This window comes from Podarcis tiliguerta (genome assembly GCF_965153285.1).
Source record: "Podarcis tiliguerta genome assembly, chromosome: Z".
In the NCBI taxonomy this organism is placed as follows: Eukaryota; Metazoa; Chordata; class Lepidosauria; order Squamata; family Lacertidae; genus Podarcis; species Podarcis tiliguerta.
The window spans coordinates 49,814,722-49,833,995 of NC_139553.1; the positions used below are offsets into that span (position 1 = coordinate 49,814,722).

The following is a 19,274-nucleotide window of genomic DNA, read 5'->3' on the forward strand; positions in this document are numbered from 1 at the left end:
CAGACTTTTAAAAACAGCAATCTGAACATAAATTTTACTTTCTAATGAGACCACTGATCCATAAAATGAAAGCAATCACTAATGTACTGTACGGTAAAATAAATAAGATACTGTAGATGATAAAAATGAAAATTAATTTTTTTTCTTACCTGCACTGATGATGTCATTGTTTGGATGCTTCTAGCCATTTTTGCAGTCACACTGTCAATCCATCAGGAGCTGAACTGGGTTCCACACAGCCACAAAAAGAGGAACCGAAAAAGCCACAAAAACACCAAATCAAGAGCAATAAGCAAAGTACCATTTGACTTCCGAAATGTTCAAAAACCAAGACGCGGCTTCAGATTGGCGGAGACACCCCAGAAACAATCGCCGGCAGCCGCGTTGAACACTCAGCTTCTGGAAAATGTCCGAAAACTGGAACACTTCCTTCGGGCTTTTTGGCGTTTGGGAAACCGAAACCAGGCCGAAACCCCGGAGGAAATGGACCCAGAAAACCAGTTTCTGTGAGTTATGTGGCTATTCCCTGTGTGTGGAAAACGCAGGCAGCCAACCTGCTTCCCGCTCCAGTGCCCGATCCGGCTCCAGACTAAGCCCTCCGGACGTCTGCAGAGCCCCACCCCGGTTCACCTTTGAATGTATTTTTCATCTTTTGTGGGCAGCCGCCCAGAGTGGCTGGGAAAACCCAGCCAGATGAGCGGGGTAGAAATCATAAAATTATTACTGTTATTATTATTATTATTATTATTATTATTCACTTGGGCTCTGCAGAACTCCAGAAGGGAAAACAGGAGCGCTGTTTGCAAAGGTGATAGCGCCGCGAGAACAGTTTTCATCTGGCGAAGATTTTAAGCAACAACAGAAGAGACAGACAGTGGTGCATTTATTAGACATACAGGATGAGCATTTATTATCTCATAACATTCCAAATTTAATTGCCATTTCCAGAGTTGCAGATGGTTGCACCCTTTTCCAGCGTCGGCTGAGCCTCCCTGGGCAGAAGCAGTCGGCGCTGTGCCGCTCAGCGCATGAGGAGGCTGTGCTTGGGCCCGTCCACCCTCTCCAGCTTCTCAAAGTGCTTGCGAGCGTTGCGGATGTTGATCAGGGTGGCGGCAGAAGCTGGAAGTGAGCCGGGAGAGGAGGGATGAGCTTCCTGGCTTCCCCATACCTGAAGAACTCCCCACCACTGGATTCCCCCAACATTGGACCATTCAAAGGAGCACTTTCCAAATTTTCCCATAACTGCGGAACTCCCCACCATTGGATTCCCCCGGGACCTGAGCGCTTTCCCAACTTTCTGATGCCCACAGAACTCCTTGCCACTGGATTTGCGGAGGATTTGAACCCGAGCCTTTCAAACTTACGTATGGAAGGGTCGGACATGACGACCATCACGTAGGTGTTGGAGGTGAAGATGTCGATGAAGGCGGCGAAATTCGAATTGCGCACCTCCATGCTCTGGAAGGAGGCGGCCAGTTTGCTGGTGGTGGGGGAGGACATTTATGAGCACAGCTCAAACATTCCAGGATTCAGATTTGCAGTTTTTGATTTTACAAATTTATATTTATATGGATTTTAATGTCATAAATTCAGTATTAATAGAAGATTATATTTACATCAAATTTATAAATACAGTGGTGCGTCGCAAGACGAAAAGAATCTGTTCCGTGAGTCTCTTCGTCTAGCGGTTTTTTCGTCTTGCGAAGCAAGCCCATTAGCAGATTAGCGGATTAGTGCTATTAGCGGTTTAGCGGCTATTAGCGGCTATTAAAGGTTTAAGGGATTAGCGGATTAGCTGCTAAAAGGCTATTAGCAGCTTAGTGCCTTAGAAAAAGGGGGTGGGAAGCGGGGGAAAAAATCCAGGAATCGCAAGACATTTTCGTCTTGCAACGCAAGCCCATAGAGAAATTCCTCCTGCGAAGCACCTCCAAAACGGAAAACCCTTTCGTCTAGCGGGTTTTCCGTCTTGCGAGGCATTCGTCTTGCGGGGCACCATTGTATTATAAATTCAATATAAGTATTAAATCTGCATTAAATTTAAAAATATATTGAAATTTTATTGAATTGAAAAATATTATAAAATAAACATATATTAAAACTATTAAATTTTATAAATTTTATTATAAAATATATATAAATGTTGTTATATTAAATCTACATTAGATTTATCCATAGAGTAAATTAAATATAAATATATTAAATCTGTATTAAAATTATAAATACATTCATACCTCGGGTTAAAGACGCTTCAGGTTGAGCGTTTTCAGGTTGCGTCCCGTGGCATCCCGGAAGTAACAGAAAGGGTTACTTCCAGGTTTCGCCACTCACGCATGTACGTCACGCGCATGCGCAGAAGCGGCGAATCACAACCCGCGCACACACAGACGCGGGTTGCTTTCCGCTCAGGGCTCCAGAACGGATCCCGTTCGCAACCAGAGGTGCCACTGTATTGTAATTTAAATATAAATATTTGATTTATATCAAATTTATAAATATTATCAAATAAATATATTAAATCTGTATCAAATTTATAAATAGTATAAATTAAATATAACTTTATTAGATTTCTATCATATTTATAAATTATACTATAAAATAAATAAAAATATATTAAACCTGCCTTACATTTATAAATAGAATAAATTAAATATAAATATTATATTGAGTCTGTCTTAAATTTATAAATAGTGCAAATTAAATATATATCAAATTTATCAATATTATGAAATAAATATAAATATTAAATCAGTTTTAAATTTATAAATAGTGCAAATTAAGCATGAATATTATATCACATTTAAGCTACATTTGTAAATATAAATTGAATTATAAAACAAAGATAAATATTATATTAAATCTGTACTAAATTTATAAATAGAATAAACCAAATACAAATACTACATTAAATCTGTATTAAACTTAGAAATATTATCAATTAATTGCCAATCTTGTGAACTGTATTTGGGAAACAGTTTAAATTGACATTTTAGACTTGTCAGTTAATCGACTTCCCTCCCTGCAGCCTCATGGTTACCGTATTTCCTTTCTACGTAATAGCATTTGTAATTTATCCTACTTATCTTTCATCATTTCAATTGTCACATTTTAAATTAAATATAAGAAGGTATGAATCATAAAAAAATAAGAAATTACATTTTAGACTTGTCAATTAATTGACAACATTATCACCTCATTTTATTTTATTTTATTTTATTTTATAATTAAATAATCAACTAAATTAAAACTTGCATTTGAAGAATTTTAAATTTGAGGATTATAATTTTAGGATTAAAATTATAAATTATATTTGATGTTATCACTTAAGCTTATACATGATTATAATAATGAGACAGACCTAATTTCCATGTCACGACTGCCAAGCTATTTTCCAGAATTCCACCCCCACCCCGAAACGGCCGTCTAAAGTAACATGTTTCTCACCTGCAGCTCAGTTTGAACTGTTTGATAATATTGCTGATTTTCTCAAATCGGTGGATGTCTCGCTGCTCTTTGCACTGATAGTGGGAAATCACCTGTAGGGAGGGGAAAACCATAATAAATTTCTTTTATTTCTACAGAAAGCATTGCCCAATTCCTTTCCCAGAATGCTTTGCTGGAGAGGCAAACAAAATAAAATCTTTTTTTTTTACAGAAATGTTCAGACTTGCTGGCATCTTCTGAATATCAATGAGCAAACGAAGGTTTCTTTTCGGAATGATACATTTTTAGAGCAGGGTGAATTTGATTTGAATCAAATCAATTTAAATAACGGTTTAGATCGCTTGTCAGTTAAGGATTTCCTCCAACTGTCGATATTAAGAGGAGGCCAGCAAAGGATTTAAATCAAGTCTTACTTTATTGGAAGGAGAAAAACAGTCATTTCCTTAATAGAATTTAAACCATTTATTTAACTATTTGTTATTATTAATAATAACAAATAATAATAATAATAATAATAATAATCCTATCCTGAATCCAGATCCCCAGCTTCTATCCTTATCTCTAAAACCTATCCCTAACCCTAATAATAATAATAAATAATAATAATAACAATAACAACCCTATCACTAATCCCTATTCCTGTCCCTAAATCTAACCCTAATAATAATAATAATTTATTCTTTATACCCCGCCCATCTGACTGGGTTTCCGCAGCTACTCTAGGTGGCGGTAGCAGCAGTGAAACGTGAGTGTTCGTAGTTCATTAAAAGGTTGGTTTTATTCCAAAAAGATTACAGATTGCTGAGAGCTCCCCTCCCGGGAATCAGTCTCCACTTTAAGATGATGACTCGACTGAGTGTGAAGTGTTGCATTTCCTTCGACAAAACCAACGTGGGAGGAACCTTCTCTTAGCATATTGTGACATAGTTTGCTGCCTATCCTGTACTCCCCCTTTTCTATGCTCGGGAATACTCAAAGGCTGACCTGCCATCTCTGAAAGGCTATCTGCAGATTCCTCTAGCCTGGGAGATGACCCTTCTCCTACTTCCTGGGAATGAGTTTCCACGGCCACCTCTCTTATCTGCATTTGGCTCTCTGCCCGGGCTGGCAGACTATCTGTAGGCCTGACAGCGGCTCCCAACATAATAATAATAATAATAATAATAATAATAACAACAACAACAACAACAACAACCTTATCCCTAATCCCTATTCCTAACCCTAATAACATCATCATCATCATCATCATCAACAACAACAACAATAATCTTACCAGGAAAGTCGCCCGCTCAAAAAGAAGGACCTCGTCGGCTTCAATGATCTGCGCAAAATTCCTCAGGTTGGTCTCCAATTGCTGAACGTTGGGGATAAGCTGGTAGACTATACTCGACCACGCCTGCCCCGCGAAAAATCAAATGAAATCAAATTAATTTGTGTTATTAAATCAAATTAAGGAATGAAATCAAACAAATTTGTGCTATAAATGAAACTCAGTTGAACGAAATTGAATGACTTGGTGTTATGAAATTAAACTAAACCAAATTCACTTGAATTAAGGTAGTTTTTTTCCTTTGCAAAAACGAGTCGCATGTTGGCAAGTCATACGGAGTCCATTCCAGAGGTCCGCCCAGAAACTAAAGCAGGGAGCTCCTGATAAAATCCCTTTTTACAGAAAGTTTCAACCTTGCTTGCATTTTCTTAACAGTGACAATCGCAGGAAGGAATAATAATAATAATAATAATAATAATAATAATAATAATAATATTGATGATTAATCCATTTTTTACAGAAAGGCTCAACCTTGCTAGCATCCCGTACCAAAGGCCCGAGTTTGAGGGGGTACAAGGTACAACTATATGGGCAAAAAAAGAAAGAAAATAAAAGATTTTGGGCACTCCTTGTAGAGCGTTTCATCCCAGATGGAGGTCTGGAAGCAGGTACATTGAATTAATTTGAATGAAATTGAATTAACTTGAATGAAATCGAATGAATTTGTGCTATTAAACTGAATTAACTTGAATGAAATTGAATGAAAACAAATGAATTGGTGCTTTTAAATTGAATTAATTTGAATGAAATTGAATTAATTTGAAGGAAACCATATCAACTTGAATCAAATCAAATGAAATCGAATGAACTGGTGCTATGAAATTAAGTTGAATTTCAAAGGAATTCACTTAAATGAAATTGAATGAATTTGTGCTATGAAATTGAATGAATTTGAATGAAACTGAATCAACTTGAATGAAATCGAATGAAATCGAATGAATTTGTGCTATGAAATTAAGTTGAATTTCAATGGAGTTTAAATCAAATCGAATGAATTTGTGCTATGAAATTTAAATGAATTTCAATGAAATTAACTTCAAGGAAATTGTGTTATTCAGTTGAATTGAAGAATTGAAAGGTCAGAGTTTGAGGGCATTGGGAACCAAGGTACAACTGTATGAGCAAAATGTATATATATATATATATTTCAGTCACACCTTGTAGAGAGTTTCATCCCAGATGGAGGTCCGAAAGCAGGCGCACTCCAGCGGGCGCGAGAGGCGCTTCAAATCCTCCTCCCTCTCCTTGAAAATCTGCAGGAGACAAAATCCATCTTGGCAGCGGGTTGGACTAGATGACCCTGGTGCCCCTTCCCCATTGAAATCCCTCGCCTATCAAACTTGATTTAAATCTATTTACAGAAAGCTTCAGCCTCTCAAGAGGGAGAATACTTTTCAGAATCATAAAATAATAATAATGTTATTCTTTATACACTGCCCATCTGGGTGGCTCCCAACAGAATGATGATAATCATGATCATATTTTGCCCCTTGCAGTCGACGTGGAGCACTCGTCCGTCTGCTTCCTGGGCAACCTGGTCCTCAACCTCTAGGAATGTGACGGATAAGTACCTTGCCAAGTTAAAAGGGACCCCTGGCGGTCACCAAGTCTGACCCACCACCAGGCAGGACTCTCTCCTCAAGTAGCCTGGACAGATGGTCGCCCAGCCTCTGCTTGAAATCTAAGCGATGGATGGAAATCGCAATTTAAACCCCTCGCCCATCCAACTGGGTTTAAATCCCTTCTTTACAGTACAGCTCAGCCATGCTGGCATCCTCTTCATCTTGATTTTTCTCATTGACATCCCAATTCAAATCCAGATTTAAATCAGTCAGACTCAGGCTTTGCTGGCCTGCTCTTAATTTGGACAATCAGAGGGAGGTTTCCTTTTTGGAATAATAAAATCCCTTTTTTACAGAAAGGTTCAGCCTTGCTGACACCCTCTCAATATGGCCAATCGGAATTCCTTTCCAGAACCCTAAAATCCTTGCTGGCAACCCTCCTAAGACCGAAAACCTGAGTCTCCAACCCCTATCCCTATCCCTATAATTTCCTGCTCATCTGGCTGGGTGTCAGGCGGCTCCCAACATAATACAGTGGTACCTCGGGTTACATACGCTTCAGGTTACAGACTCCACTAACCCAGAAATAGTACCTCGGGTTAAGAACTTTGCTTCAGAATGAGAACAGAAATCGCGAGGCGGCGGCACGGCACCAGCATGAGGCCCCCATTAGCTAAAGTGGTGCTTCAGGTTAAGAACAGTTTCAGGTTAAGAATGGACCTCCAGAACGAATTAAAAAATCTACATCAGACATTCAAAAACCAACAAGGCTGTTATCCCAGCCTGGTTAGCCCCCTAAAAACTCTGATACCCCATTTTTATGTACTGAAGTTCTCACCCTGGGCCAGCAGGGGGATACTGTAGATAGTTTTCACCCAGGGCCGCATATGCAAATCAGGAATTGAAAGTGACATTCAGTGATTGGATAGTTACAGAAAGTTGTTACTGTTGACATGTAGTTGAGCTCTATATAAGCAGGTTGGCTGAACCCTTCAATTCAGTTCTGTTCTGGCCTGTGAATAAACAAGAGCTGTCTGAAGAATCGCTGTGTCGTCTGATATGTTCACCCACAACTTAACACCCATAATTAAATACAATATACTCCCATAGAGATTACCTGACACTGCATTTAAAACCAAAATAGCATTTGGATAGAAACTGTTTCTCAGGAGGCTAGTCCTAGTCTTTATAACCCTGTGTGAGCACTAGCCTGCACTATCTCTGCAGTTTCCTATGGCACCTGGAAGCATAGATTTGATCCAAGGTGAGAAGAGTGCACCCAGTTATTCTCCCTGCAGTCTTTACAACCCTGGACAGCTCCCCCCCCCCGACCGTGCAGCTCCCAAACCGCACACACAGACCGTAAGTTAATACACACTCATCAGTACAATGGTAAAATGCCATCAACAGGTCCTCTGAAAGATTATTTTTCCAGAGTATTCTCAGAAAATATAACCTCTGCTGTGCTCTCTTCATAAGGTCTTGCTGTTTTCTCCCCAAGTTAGGTCATCTCTCAACTCCATTCCCAGAAATCAAAACACCAAGACCTGTTCCACACACTTCCCCTCAATAATAAGTCGCTGAATATTCAATTTACATTTCCTAAAGTCCACAATAATCTCTTTTGTTTTCTTTAAGTTAAAGAGTAAGTTGTTTTTCCTGCACCACTCCCCCAACTGCTCAACTTCCTCCCTATAGGCTGCTTCCCCCTCTCCAGCCGTGATTAAACCAACTACCGTTGTATCATCTGCAAACTTAATGATCTTATTACTGGGATTTTGGGGGGCCCAGTCAGCTGTATAGAGTGTATATAAAAGCGGGCTCAACCACGCACCCCTGCAGCATTCCCGTATTCATGATGAAATCCGCAGAGACGTGGGAACCCATCCTGATCCGTTGGGAACGGTTTGACAGAAAATCTAATACAGTGGTACCTCTGGTTAAGAACTTAATTCGTTCCGGAGGTCCATTCTTAACCTGAAACTGTTCTTAACCTGAGGTACCACGTTAGCTAATGGGGACTCCTGCTGCTGCTGCCGCCAGATTTCTGTTCTCATCCTGAAGCAAAGTTCTTCAGGTACTATTTCTGGGTTAGCGGAGTCTGTAACCTGAAGCGCCTGTAACCTGAAGCGTCTGTAATCTGAAGCATTTGTAACCCAAGGTACCACTGTATCCACCTGCACAAACACGGTGAAAGTCCCAGGTCTAATAGTTTGGGCAGCAATCTATGTGGAAGAATAGTATTAAACACAGAACTAAAGTCTACAAATAACAATCTCGCCCTTGCTTCTCCAAATGAGTCAGGACAGCATGTAAAACTATTTGCCACAGCATCCTCTGTGGATCCCTTTGCCTTGTACGCTAACTGGTAAGGGTCAAGTCCCACTGGCAAACAAGATATGTTGCAGTTCCTCAACAGACTTTCGAAACATTTCATTATAATGAGTGTCAACACCACAGGGCGAAAATCATTCAGACTATCTTTGGGTTTTTTGGCAAGGGTATAATGGTAGCGGATTTCAGACAGGGTGGAACAGTGGCCTGGGCCAGAGACTGGTTAAAAATCTTCAAAAAGATTTGTGCCAGTTGGTCCGAACAATCTCTTAGCACCCTGCCAGCCACTCCATCCGGGCCCATGGCCTTCTTTGTGTTTACTTCCTTTAATATTCACCTCACTTCTCCCTCTTCTACCCTGGCAGCATTTCTTAATATGACCCTCTTAATGTGGCCAATCAGAGGCAGCTTTCCTTTCCAGAACTGTAAAATCCTTCCTTTATGCGGACGTTCAGGAAGGATTTCACGGTTCCGTCTCACTGGCACCCTCTTAATATGGCCAGAGACAGCTTTCCTTTCTTTAAGCAGAGGTTCAGCCTTGCTGGCAACCCTCCTAAAACCGATACCCCTAACCCCTATCTCTATCCCTATCCCTAATAATAATAACCTGCCCATCCAGCTGGCTTTCCCCAGGCACTCTGGGCAGCTCCCAACACAAGATGATGATGATGATGATGATGATGATGATGATGAAGAAGAAGAAGGGGAGGAGGAGGAGGAGGAGGAGGAGGAGGAGGAAGAGGAAGAACCCTATCCCTAACACCAAGTCCTATCCCTAACTCTATCCCTATTTCTAATAATAATAATAATTTATTCTTTATACCCCAGCCACTCTGGGCGGCTCCCAAAATAAAATAAAATAAAATAATAATAATAACCCTATCCCTCATCCCAGCTTTGCTGACACCCTCTCAATACAGCAAATTGGAGGCAGGTTTCCATTTTCTTTACAGAGGTTCAGCCTCGCTGGCAACCCCCATGACACTGGAAACCTTTGGTAGAATTAAAGCCAGGGGTCCCCTTTTCGCTCACCAGCTCGCGCTGATCCTCCTGGACCAAGTCCATCTTGTGGACCAGACAGAAGACTTTGGCATCAGGCGAGTTCTGCAAGATGGCCTCCAGGCACGACTGGTAGTAGTGCATGTCCTTCTCAAGCTCCCGACTCTCGACGTCAAAGACGTAAATCAGAACCTCGACGTTGCGGAAGATGTTGTCCCTCTGGCTGGTGAAGTAGTTCTCCATGAAGGTGTCCTGGCTGAGAAAACCGGGGGATTTAAATTATTTTATCCCAGTTAAAAAAACAGTTTCAAATTTCAATTCTATGCCAATTCAAAACAGGTTTGACCGGTCTCAGTCAGGGAGGGCAGGATACAAATAAAAGTTTATTATTATTATTATCATCAATTTTCCAGGCTGGGCAACCAATTCAGGCCATTTCATGCCATTTCAGAGGGGGCTAGCAAGGCGGAACCTTTCTGAAAAAAGGGATTTTTTTTATTTCAAAAAGTATTGTCTCTATTCAGAGGTTGCCAGCAAGGCTGAAGATTTCGATTGGATTTAAATGTTACGGACCAAGGATTTAAATGGTGGATTTAAATGGTGATTTAAATGAAATCCACCCAGCATATCAGTGTAAAAACCACTCTGTGAATTGAGGATTCTATAAAGGAAACGTTTCTCCGCTTGTCGATATTCAGAGGATGCCAGCAAGACTGAGTCTTCCTGCTAAAAAAGGCATTTTATTCTTCCAAAAAAGAAACCTCCCTCTGCTTGTCCATATTAAGAGGAGGCCAGCAAGGTTGAACCTCTCTGTAAAAAAAGGGATTTTATTACAGTGGTACCTCGAGTTTAGTACTTAATTCGTTCTGGAGGTCTGTTCTTAACCTGAAACTGTTCTTAACTTTAGTTAATGGGGCCTACTGCCACCGCCGCGCTGCTGGTGCACGATTTCTGTTCTCATCCTGAAGCAAACTTCTTAACCAGAGGTACTATTTCTGGGTGAATGGAGTCTGTAACCTGAAGCGTATGTAACCTGAAGTGTACGTAACCCGAGGTACCACTGTATTCCAAAAAGGAAACCTTCCTACGGTTGTCCATATTAAGAGGATGGCAGCAATGTTGAACCTTTCTGTAAAAAAGGATTTAATTCCTTGCTGACTACTGATCTAGATCATGTTTTATATCAATTTGATTTAAATCATCATTATTATTAGTAGTAGTATTTTCTTTATACCCCGCCCATCCAGCTGGGTTTCCCCAGACATCTGAAGGCAGCCATGTTTAGGGAAGTCTGGCTGTTTTAAATCTGGAACCGAATGGGGATTGAAATGAGAAAAATCAGGATGAGAAGGATGCCAGCAAAATCTGAGCTGTCCTGGCGAGGGGTTTAAATTGTGATTTCCATTGTCTGGATTTCAAGCGGAGGGCAGGCGGCCGTCTGTCCAGGATGTTTGAGGCGAGAGTCCCGCCTGGCGGCGGGTCAGACTGGATGACCACCGGGGGTCCCTTTTAACATGGCAAGGGGGGCAAGAGGTACTTACCCGCCGCAGTCCCAGAGGTTGAGGACCAGGTTGCCCAGGAAGCGGACATGCGAGTGCTCCACGTCAACTGCAAGGGGCAAAATGAAATTATTATTATTGTAATTATTCTGTTGGGAGCCGCCCAGATGGGCAGTGTATAAAGAATAACGTTATTATTAGTAGTAGTAGTACAACAAAGCCAGTGGACCTGATGGGATACCTGCCGAAATCTTAAAAGTGGGTGGAACTGAACTTACACAACAACTTCACAAGCTCATCAAAAAAATCTGGGAAAGAGAAGAAATCACAGCAGACTTTAAGGATGCCAAAATTATCAATCTCTTTTAAAAAAGGTAACGGAACTGATTGTGGAAACTATTGAGGCATGTCTCTATTAGCCGCGGCCAGCAAAATTATTGCAAGGATCTTAGCAAACTGTCTCGTAACAATATCCAAGGTGACCCTTCCTGAATCCCAAAATTGTTTTCAGCCTTCTAGGGAGACAGTGGACATGATTTTCACCGCTCGACAGCTTCAAGAAAAATGCAGAGAGCAAAACCGACCCCTGTATATGGCGTTTATTGACCTGACTAAAGCCTTCAACACTGTAAATCATAATGCCCTGCGGACTGTCATTCTGAAAATTGGCTGCCCTCCTTGATTGGCTGCCCTCCTTCATTCAACTCCTCTATGATTACCATATTTTTCACTCCATAAGATGCATTTTTTCCTCTTAAAAACTAAAGGGAAAGGTCTGTGCGTCTTATGGAGTGTGTGGTCCCTGAAGCTAAACTGCTGGAATGCGGCACACTCCTGAGCTGCTCTTTGGGACTGGCTGGTGAAACCCCGGGTGCCGGCAGATCAACCGGGGCTTCCCCCGCCAGCCCCGCCAAGCTCTGGGAGCAGCGGGAAGGCTGCGTGCAGCCTGTCTGCTGCTCCCTGAGCTGCTCTTTGTGGCTGGGGGGGGGGGGGACCCGGGCTTCCCCCTCCAGCCTTGAGCAGCTCTGGGGTAGCCCGCGAAGCCTCCGCAGGGCAGCAGGTTGAAGGCTCCCCGCTGCCCTGAGGAGGCTTTGCGGGCTACCCCAGAAATCAGAACAGCTAGAGGGAGTGCTACGTAGTGCTATCCCTGGCTTCTGCGGGACGTGGGGGAAGGGACAGAGCACACAGCTCTGTCCCTTCCCCCCACCTCCCAGAAAAGCCCCCAAGAGCCATGCTCTCTTTAAAGAGCGCATGGCTCTTGCGGGAGGCTGGGAGAAAGCCAGTAGGCTTGCTTTCGCTTGCTTTCGCTGAAGCCAGGAGGGCAAGCGGGAATGGTGTGCACCGATTCCGCTTGCTCTCCTGGCTTCAAGGATAGCCCCGCAAAGCCTCCTGAGCGAAGAGGGAGGAGCGCTCCCTCTTCGCTCAGGAGGCTTTGCGTTGCTTTCTTATTTCTTGTTTTCCTCCCCTAAAAACTAATTGCGTCTTATGGTCCAGTGCGTCTAATAGAGCAAAAAATACGGTATATGACAGCAACAATCACAGATAACAATGCCTCTCAAAGTGAACCATTCACAGTGGGATCAGGTATTAAACAGGGTTGTGTTATTGCCCCAACTCTATTCATTATTTTCATTGCCATGATCCTACACTTTGTTTAAGGGAAACTCCCCACCGGAGTAGAAATAATATATCGAACAGATGGAAAGGTCTTCAATCTGAGCAGGCTGAAAGCAAAAAGTAAGGTTACCATAACTTCCATCATAGAGCTTCAATATGCTGGTGACAATGTAGTGTGTGCACGCTCAGAGGATGACCTCCAAACCATCCTAAATACCTTTGCAGAAGCTTACAAAAAGCTTGGCCTGTCACTCAATATCCAAAAAACCAAAGTGCTGCACCAACAAGTACAAAATAACCCCTCTGCTGCGCCACAAATCCAACTCAGTGGTGTAACATTGGAAAATGTCAATCACTACTCCTACCTAGAAAGTTATCTTTCCACAAGGGCTGACATTGATTCCAAAATCCAGAATCACCTGAGCTCTGCGAGTGCGGCTTTCTCCCAAATGAAGTGCCAAGTGTTTGAGGACCAGGACATTGGCAGGGAAACCAAAATGCTTGTTTACAAAGCTATTGTACTTTCAACCTTACTATATGCTTGTGAAACATGGACCACTTATAAATGCCACCTCCAGCTTCTCAAAAGATTCCATCAACAGTATATCCAAAAAAATTTACACATCACTTGGGAAGACAGGCAAACTAATATCAGTGTACTGGAAGAAGCAAAGGTCACCAGTGTTGAAGCAATGATTCTTCAACAATTGGTCATGTTGTGGGGATGCCTGATTATCGTCTTCCAAAGCAACTACTCTATTCCGAACTTAAAAATTGAAAGCATAATGCTGGTGGTTAGCAAAAGAGGTTTAAAGACTGTCTCAAGGCAAATCTTAAAAAATGTAATATAAACACTGACAACTGGGAAACACTGGCTTGTGAGCGCTCCAGTTGGAGAACAGCCTTGACCAAAGGTGTCATGGGCTTTGAAGACACTCAAACTCAGGACGCAAGGGAGAAACGTGCCAAGAGGAAGGCATGCTTGGCAAGCCCTCACCGTGGTCAACTCTCGCCTGGAAGTCAATGTCCCCACTGTGGAAGGACGTGTAGATCCAGAATTGGCCTCCACAGTCACTTACAGACTCATTGTTAAAACCGTTTTTATGGAAGACAATCTTACTCGGCTACAAGTGATTTCCAAAGAAGAATTTTTATCGTTTGCCAAAGAACAGCAGCAGAAGAAGAATGAGCTTGAAGAAGAAAAAGAAATAGAAATTGAGATAATTATTCCTACTACTATTCTCATTATTTTCATCCTCATTTATCAAAGAACAACAGTGCCAGAATAAGAAGGATCTTGAATGAGAATGAGCTGAAAAAGAGCAGGAGGAGGAGGAGGAAGAAATTATTATTCCTATCATCATCATCATCATCATCATCTTTATTTGGCCAAGAACAGCAGCACCAGAATGAAAAGGAGATTGAATAAGAAGAATGAACTGAAAAAGAAGATGAAGAAGAAGAAAAAGAAGAAATTATTATTCCTATTATTATCGTTATTTTCATCATCATTTGGCAAAGAACAGAAGCAACAAAATAAGAAAATGAGCTTGAATAAGTAGAATGAGCTGAAGAAGAAAATGAGATTATTCCTATCATCATCATCATCAGGCCAAGAACAACAGAACCAGAAGAAGAAGAAGAATGAGCTTGAATAAGAACAAACTGAAGAAGAAAATGAGATTATTATTCCTATTATTATTATTATTATTATTATTATTATTATTATTATTATTATTATTCCTATTATTATCATCATCATCTGGCCAAGAACACCAGCACCAGAAGAAGAATGAGCATGAATAATAAGAACAAACTGAAAAAGCAGAAAAAGTTCATTCTCCTTTTTATTATTCTGGCACGGTTCTTTCCCTAATAATAATAAAAAAAATGAGCAAGCGACAGCAAAGGTTGCAAGGTTCTCAGCAGGAGTAGTAATAATAACAAGAAATTGAATTAACTTGATTGAAATCCAATGAATTTGTGCTATTAAATTAACTTGAATGAAATCAAATGAATTTGGGGGGGAAATGGCAATAAAACATTGCCCCCCCATTTTTATTTTATTTTTTTCCCCTCTCTACCCAGCACCCTTCCTCTTACTTGTGGCGCCCAGTCGGCGGGTGTCGCGGGCGATGTAGTTGGCAAAGATGATGGACCTCATGCTGGTTTTGCCAGAGCCGCTCTTGCCCATCAGGAGAACCTGGGGCAAATAAAGAATAAATCATAAAATTATTAATAAAATTGTTGTTGTTAGGGTTAGGGGTTAGAGATAGGGTTATTATTATTATTCTGTTCAGAGCCACCCTGAGTGGCTGGGAAAACCCATCTGGATAGACAGTGTATAAATAATTACATTATTTTTTATTGAGGGTGGATTTGATTTCAATCAAATCGATTTAAATCACAACTTAAAAAACTCGTCAGTAAGATTTGATTTAAACCCCCTTTTACAAAAAAGCTTCAGCCTCGCCGGCATCCTATGAAATTATGGAGAGGTTTCATCACTCAGCTGCTTCTATTTGGACCCCTTTTCTGCTATACTTGATTGGAAGGAGAAAAAGAATCATTTCCTTCATAACTCAACAATTTATTTCACTAAAACAAGAACATTATAGCATCACGATTTAAATCACGATTGAAACCACACGATTGATTTAAATCCTGTTTCAGGTTTAGGCTTGCTGGTATCCTCCTAATACTGACAACCGGAGGAAGCTTTCCTTTTTGGAATAATATATTTTCAGTGTAGTTTTCACAGTTACGGTATATCCAGGGTGAATTTAATATATCATTATCTCAAAAGTGACTGATTTGCTTCTTCTCTTAGAAATGTATAGACCAATAATTATGAAATGATGGTGAGGTTTAATAAGTCAACTACTTATATTTGGACAAGTTTTTTTGCTGTACTTGATCGGAAGGAGAAAAATAATCACTTCCTTCATAGCAATTAAAACAATTTATTTCGCCAAAAGAAAAACATGATCACATATGTATCCATGTTTGTTAGCTGATGTGCTGAAACAATTTTTTTAAATAAAAAAAAAACTTCTGACTTGAAAAACTTTAAATGAATCCTTATTTCCTGATAAACAGCCTTTTCACTAGAAAGTAACTGAAAATAGAAAATCTTTACAAAACGGAGGTGTTTGGGGTCCAAGGTTTAACTGTATAAGCAGCAGGCCAAGAGAAACTACAGCCCTCACCTTCTTCTTCATGGCTGCGTTTGGCATCACACGCCTGCAAGGAGAAAAAATATATATTTTATAACATAACAATACAATACAATACTAATAACATAATATGATCCCACCCATTATAACATTATTATTAACATTATTATTATTATTATAGAAGTCACCTGGTGTGGAAAAGGTGTGGCAAAAGCAGCAGGCCCTCAGCCAGTGTTGTAATATGATGATGATGAGGATAATAATAATAATAATAATAATTTAAAAAAACAACCCTATCCCTTAACCCTAACCCTAATAATAATAATAACCCAATCCCTAATCCTGTCCCTAATTCCTATTCCTATCTCTAACCCCTATCCCTAATATGGTTTTCCCAATAGTGATGTATGGAAGTGAGAGCTGGACCATCAAGAAGGCTGATCGCCTAACAATTGATGCTTTTGAATTATGGTGCTGGAGGAGACTCTTGAGAGTCCCATGGACTGCAAGAAGAAGATGGAGGGCACAAGGAGAAGGGGACGATAGAGGACGAGATGGTTGGACAGTGTTCTTGAAGCTACGAACATGAATTTGACCAAACTGCGGGAGGCAGTGGAAGACAGGAGTGCCTGGTGTGCTCTGGTCCATGGGGTCATGAAGAGTCGGACACGACTAAACAACAACAACATATGAGTACAGTATATACGACAAGTATATTAGTATATAGTACAACAGTATACCATTATATGTTATACATATTATATATAATAGTAATTATTATTACTGGGGAAGTTGGCTAGAGAGATTATGGAATACTGTAGTAGTAGAAGTAATAATAATAATAATGGAATTTGACAAGAGTAATAATAATTATTATTATTAGGGAAGTTGGCTAGAGTAGTTAGCTAGAGCGATAATATAATAATAATAATAATAATAATAATAATAATAATAATAATAATAATAATAATAATAATAAATAAGGGAAGTTAGCTAGAGTGATAATAGCATTAATATTATTATTATTATGGAAGTTAGCTAGAGTGATAATAGAATAATAATAACAAGTGAAGTTGGCTTGATTATTAGCATCATCATCATTAGTAGGGAAGTTGGCTACAGTGGTAATAGTATTATTATTATTATTATTATTATGGAAGTTGGCTAGAGTGATAATAGAAGAAGCAGCAGAAAAAGAAGCAGAAGAAAAAGAAGGCGGCAAGTTGGTTAGAGTGTGTTGCAGGAATTTATGTATAGGTGGGGGGGGGTTGCCCCTCCAGCAGATATCATGCACATGTAGTGCACTACCAAAATCAGCACAATCGCTTTTGTGACTTTTGTGATTTGTCCCCACAAAACACTGCATCACAGTTTCTTCCTATCTATTCAAAGGGCGATCCTGAAGCTGAGGCTCCAATACTTTGGCCACCTCATGAGAAGACTCACTGGAAATGACCCTGATGTTGGGAAAGACGGAGGGCACAAGGAGAAGGGGACGACAGAGGACGAGATGGTTGGACGGTGTTCTCAAAGCTACAAACATGAGTCTGACCAAACTGCGGGTGGCAGTGGAAGACAGAGGAGTGCCTGGCGTGCTCTGGTCCATGGGGTCACGAAGAGTCGGACACGACTGAACGACTAAACAACAACATTCAAAGGGCCTTTGCTGCATGATACCAAGTGTAACAATTCACTGATAAATATATCTCTGTACTGGCTCACTGGGAAAACTTCAGAAATTCATATAGACTTGTGAGGTCAGCTGGTGGAGGGCAAGGGGAACGATGGGGAAGGGTCCAGGATGCTCAGATTACGGCCACCAGACCTTCCCTTTCATGATGTAACTGTGATGTAACCATGATGTAGTTAGAGGGGGTGTAACATGGGGATGAGCAGCTAATAAAAGTTTGGGGGCTCTTTTCTTCGGGGCTTCCATCTTGTTTCACCTGGTGGCAGGTGGGAGTCCTGCTGTAACAGTCTTCAATAAAGACCAAGCCTACTGGCTGCTGTTTTGCTCTGGTATTCCAGGGCTGGTGCCCTCGGAGCCCTCAGATTTCTCCGTTAACAAGTGATAATAGCATTATTATTATTATTGAAGTTGGTTAGAGTGATAATAGTATAATTATTATCATTAGTATTATTATTAGGGAAGTTGGATAGAATGATATTATGATAATTATTACGGACGTTGGCTAGAGTTAGAATAATGATAATGATGATGATGATAATAATAATAATAATAATTAGTAGTACTGTAGTAATAGTATTCGGGGCCCTCCAGTCCTTCCCAAGCGCCACATTCCCCTCAAGAACCAGAGTTCCTCTGAGCTTCTCGGGAAGACGAATCCTCCCTTCTTTTTCCCTTTTCCCGACTAGGCTGCAAAAGCCCCGGCCTCGCGTGATCCACTTACCCAGCGACAGACGGCCGCGCCCGGGGGAGAATCAGCGGAGGAGACGAAGCAACTTGAGCGACCTCTCCCTCGACGTCGCTGGAGGCTCAGGTGACTTCAGCCGAACGGCAGCGTGACGAAGGGACGCAAAGGAAGGGCAGAGTCACGCGTGGCGAACGAACGTCGTAGCGTCGCGACGACACGTAAAGGAAGAGCAGGGTCAAGCGAGGCGAGCGGGCGTCGCGGCGTCCCGAAGCCGAGGCGGCCATGTTTAAAAAGGGCAGGGAGGAAAGGAGGTCTTTGAATGCCAAGACTGATGGACAAAGAAGGAAACCTAGGGGTCATCTAGCCCAACCACCTGCCAATCTCAGCGCCTGAATGACGGAGTGATTGCCAGGGAGAAACGCCGGGTTACGTGCGAAGGAAATCGCGGGAAACAACACAACCATAGACGGTAAGAGAGAAACCGCATATCACAGTCTCCCATATGGTCTAGCGGTTAGGATTCCTGGTTTTCACCCAGGCGGCCCGGGTTCGACTCCCGGTATGGGAAATAGGTATCTTTTTATTATTATTTTCCTTATCTGAAATAAATCAATTAAAAGCTATGGAAGATGAATAACAAGTAATGAGAGCTCCCACGTTTCGACTACTCCGTTTCAGAGCCTATAAACGCAGGTCACAGATCACAGTCACGTGGTGTGAACTCGCTCGGCCTATAACGGCCTACCTAGCAGGGCTGTTGTGAAAAGGGTTCCAAGGCAGGGAAGGACCGGGAGCTCCTGAGAGGAAAAGGGGGAAGATCAATCCATCAATCACGCCCCTCCAGCAACAGCCGCCATCCCCCATCACCTCCTCCTCCTCCTCCTGCACAGAAGGCCGGCCCCTTCTCTGGCCCCGCCTCTCTAGCGCTCCCAGTACCAGCA

At 41.4% G+C, this 19,274-nt stretch overlaps 2 protein-coding genes across 3 annotated transcripts in view; one reads left to right on the forward strand and one right to left on the reverse strand.

Moving 5' to 3' along the window:
• Positions 1 to 878: 878 nt before the first annotated feature.
• Positions 879 to 18,474, reverse strand: LOC310669106 (ras-related GTP-binding protein A). 2 transcript variants are annotated; one of them, XM_083422688.1, is made up of 10 exons: positions 18,370 to 18,463; positions 15,992 to 16,025; positions 14,886 to 14,985; positions 11,208 to 11,274; positions 9,700 to 9,922; positions 5,929 to 6,024; positions 4,715 to 4,837; positions 3,442 to 3,533; positions 1,365 to 1,480; positions 879 to 1,119 (listed from the first exon to the last, which is right to left on the reverse strand). In XM_083422688.1, exons 2-10 carry the CDS (start codon positions 16,016 to 16,018, stop codon positions 1,022 to 1,024), a joined length of 942 nt encoding a protein of 313 aa, XP_083278814.1. In that variant the 5' UTR covers positions 16,019 to 16,025; positions 18,370 to 18,463; the 3' UTR covers positions 879 to 1,021. The 2 variants fall into 2 exon arrangements, with proteins under 2 accessions (XP_083278814.1, XP_083278815.1); XM_083422689.1 differs by lacking the exon at positions 5,929 to 6,024 and having other exon boundaries at positions 18,370 to 18,474.
• A 173-nt stretch (positions 18,475 to 18,647) lies between these two features.
• LOC310669079 (H(+)/Cl(-) exchange transporter 5-like) overlaps positions 18,648 to 19,274 on the forward strand; it is a 31,053-nt gene continuing 30,426 nt past the window's right edge. The window contains exon 1 of the mRNA XM_083422597.1: positions 18,648 to 18,802. The gene's annotated coding sequence lies outside the window, so the exon portion shown is untranslated. The remainder of the gene's footprint in view (positions 18,803 to 19,274) is intronic.

Coding starts and splice junctions, on each gene's coding strand:
- LOC310669106 (XM_083422688.1), bottom strand. CDS start 16,018: ATGCCAAACGCAGCCATGAAGAAGAAG. Junction 11,275..14,885: donor CCGCCGACTGGGCGCCACAA/GTAAGAGGAAGG, acceptor TGCCCCTTGCAG/TTGACGTGGAGCACTCGCAT. Junction 1,481..3,441: donor CAGTTCAAACTGAGCTGCAG/GTGAGAAACATG, acceptor CCCCACCACCAG/CAAACTGGCCGCCTCCTTCC.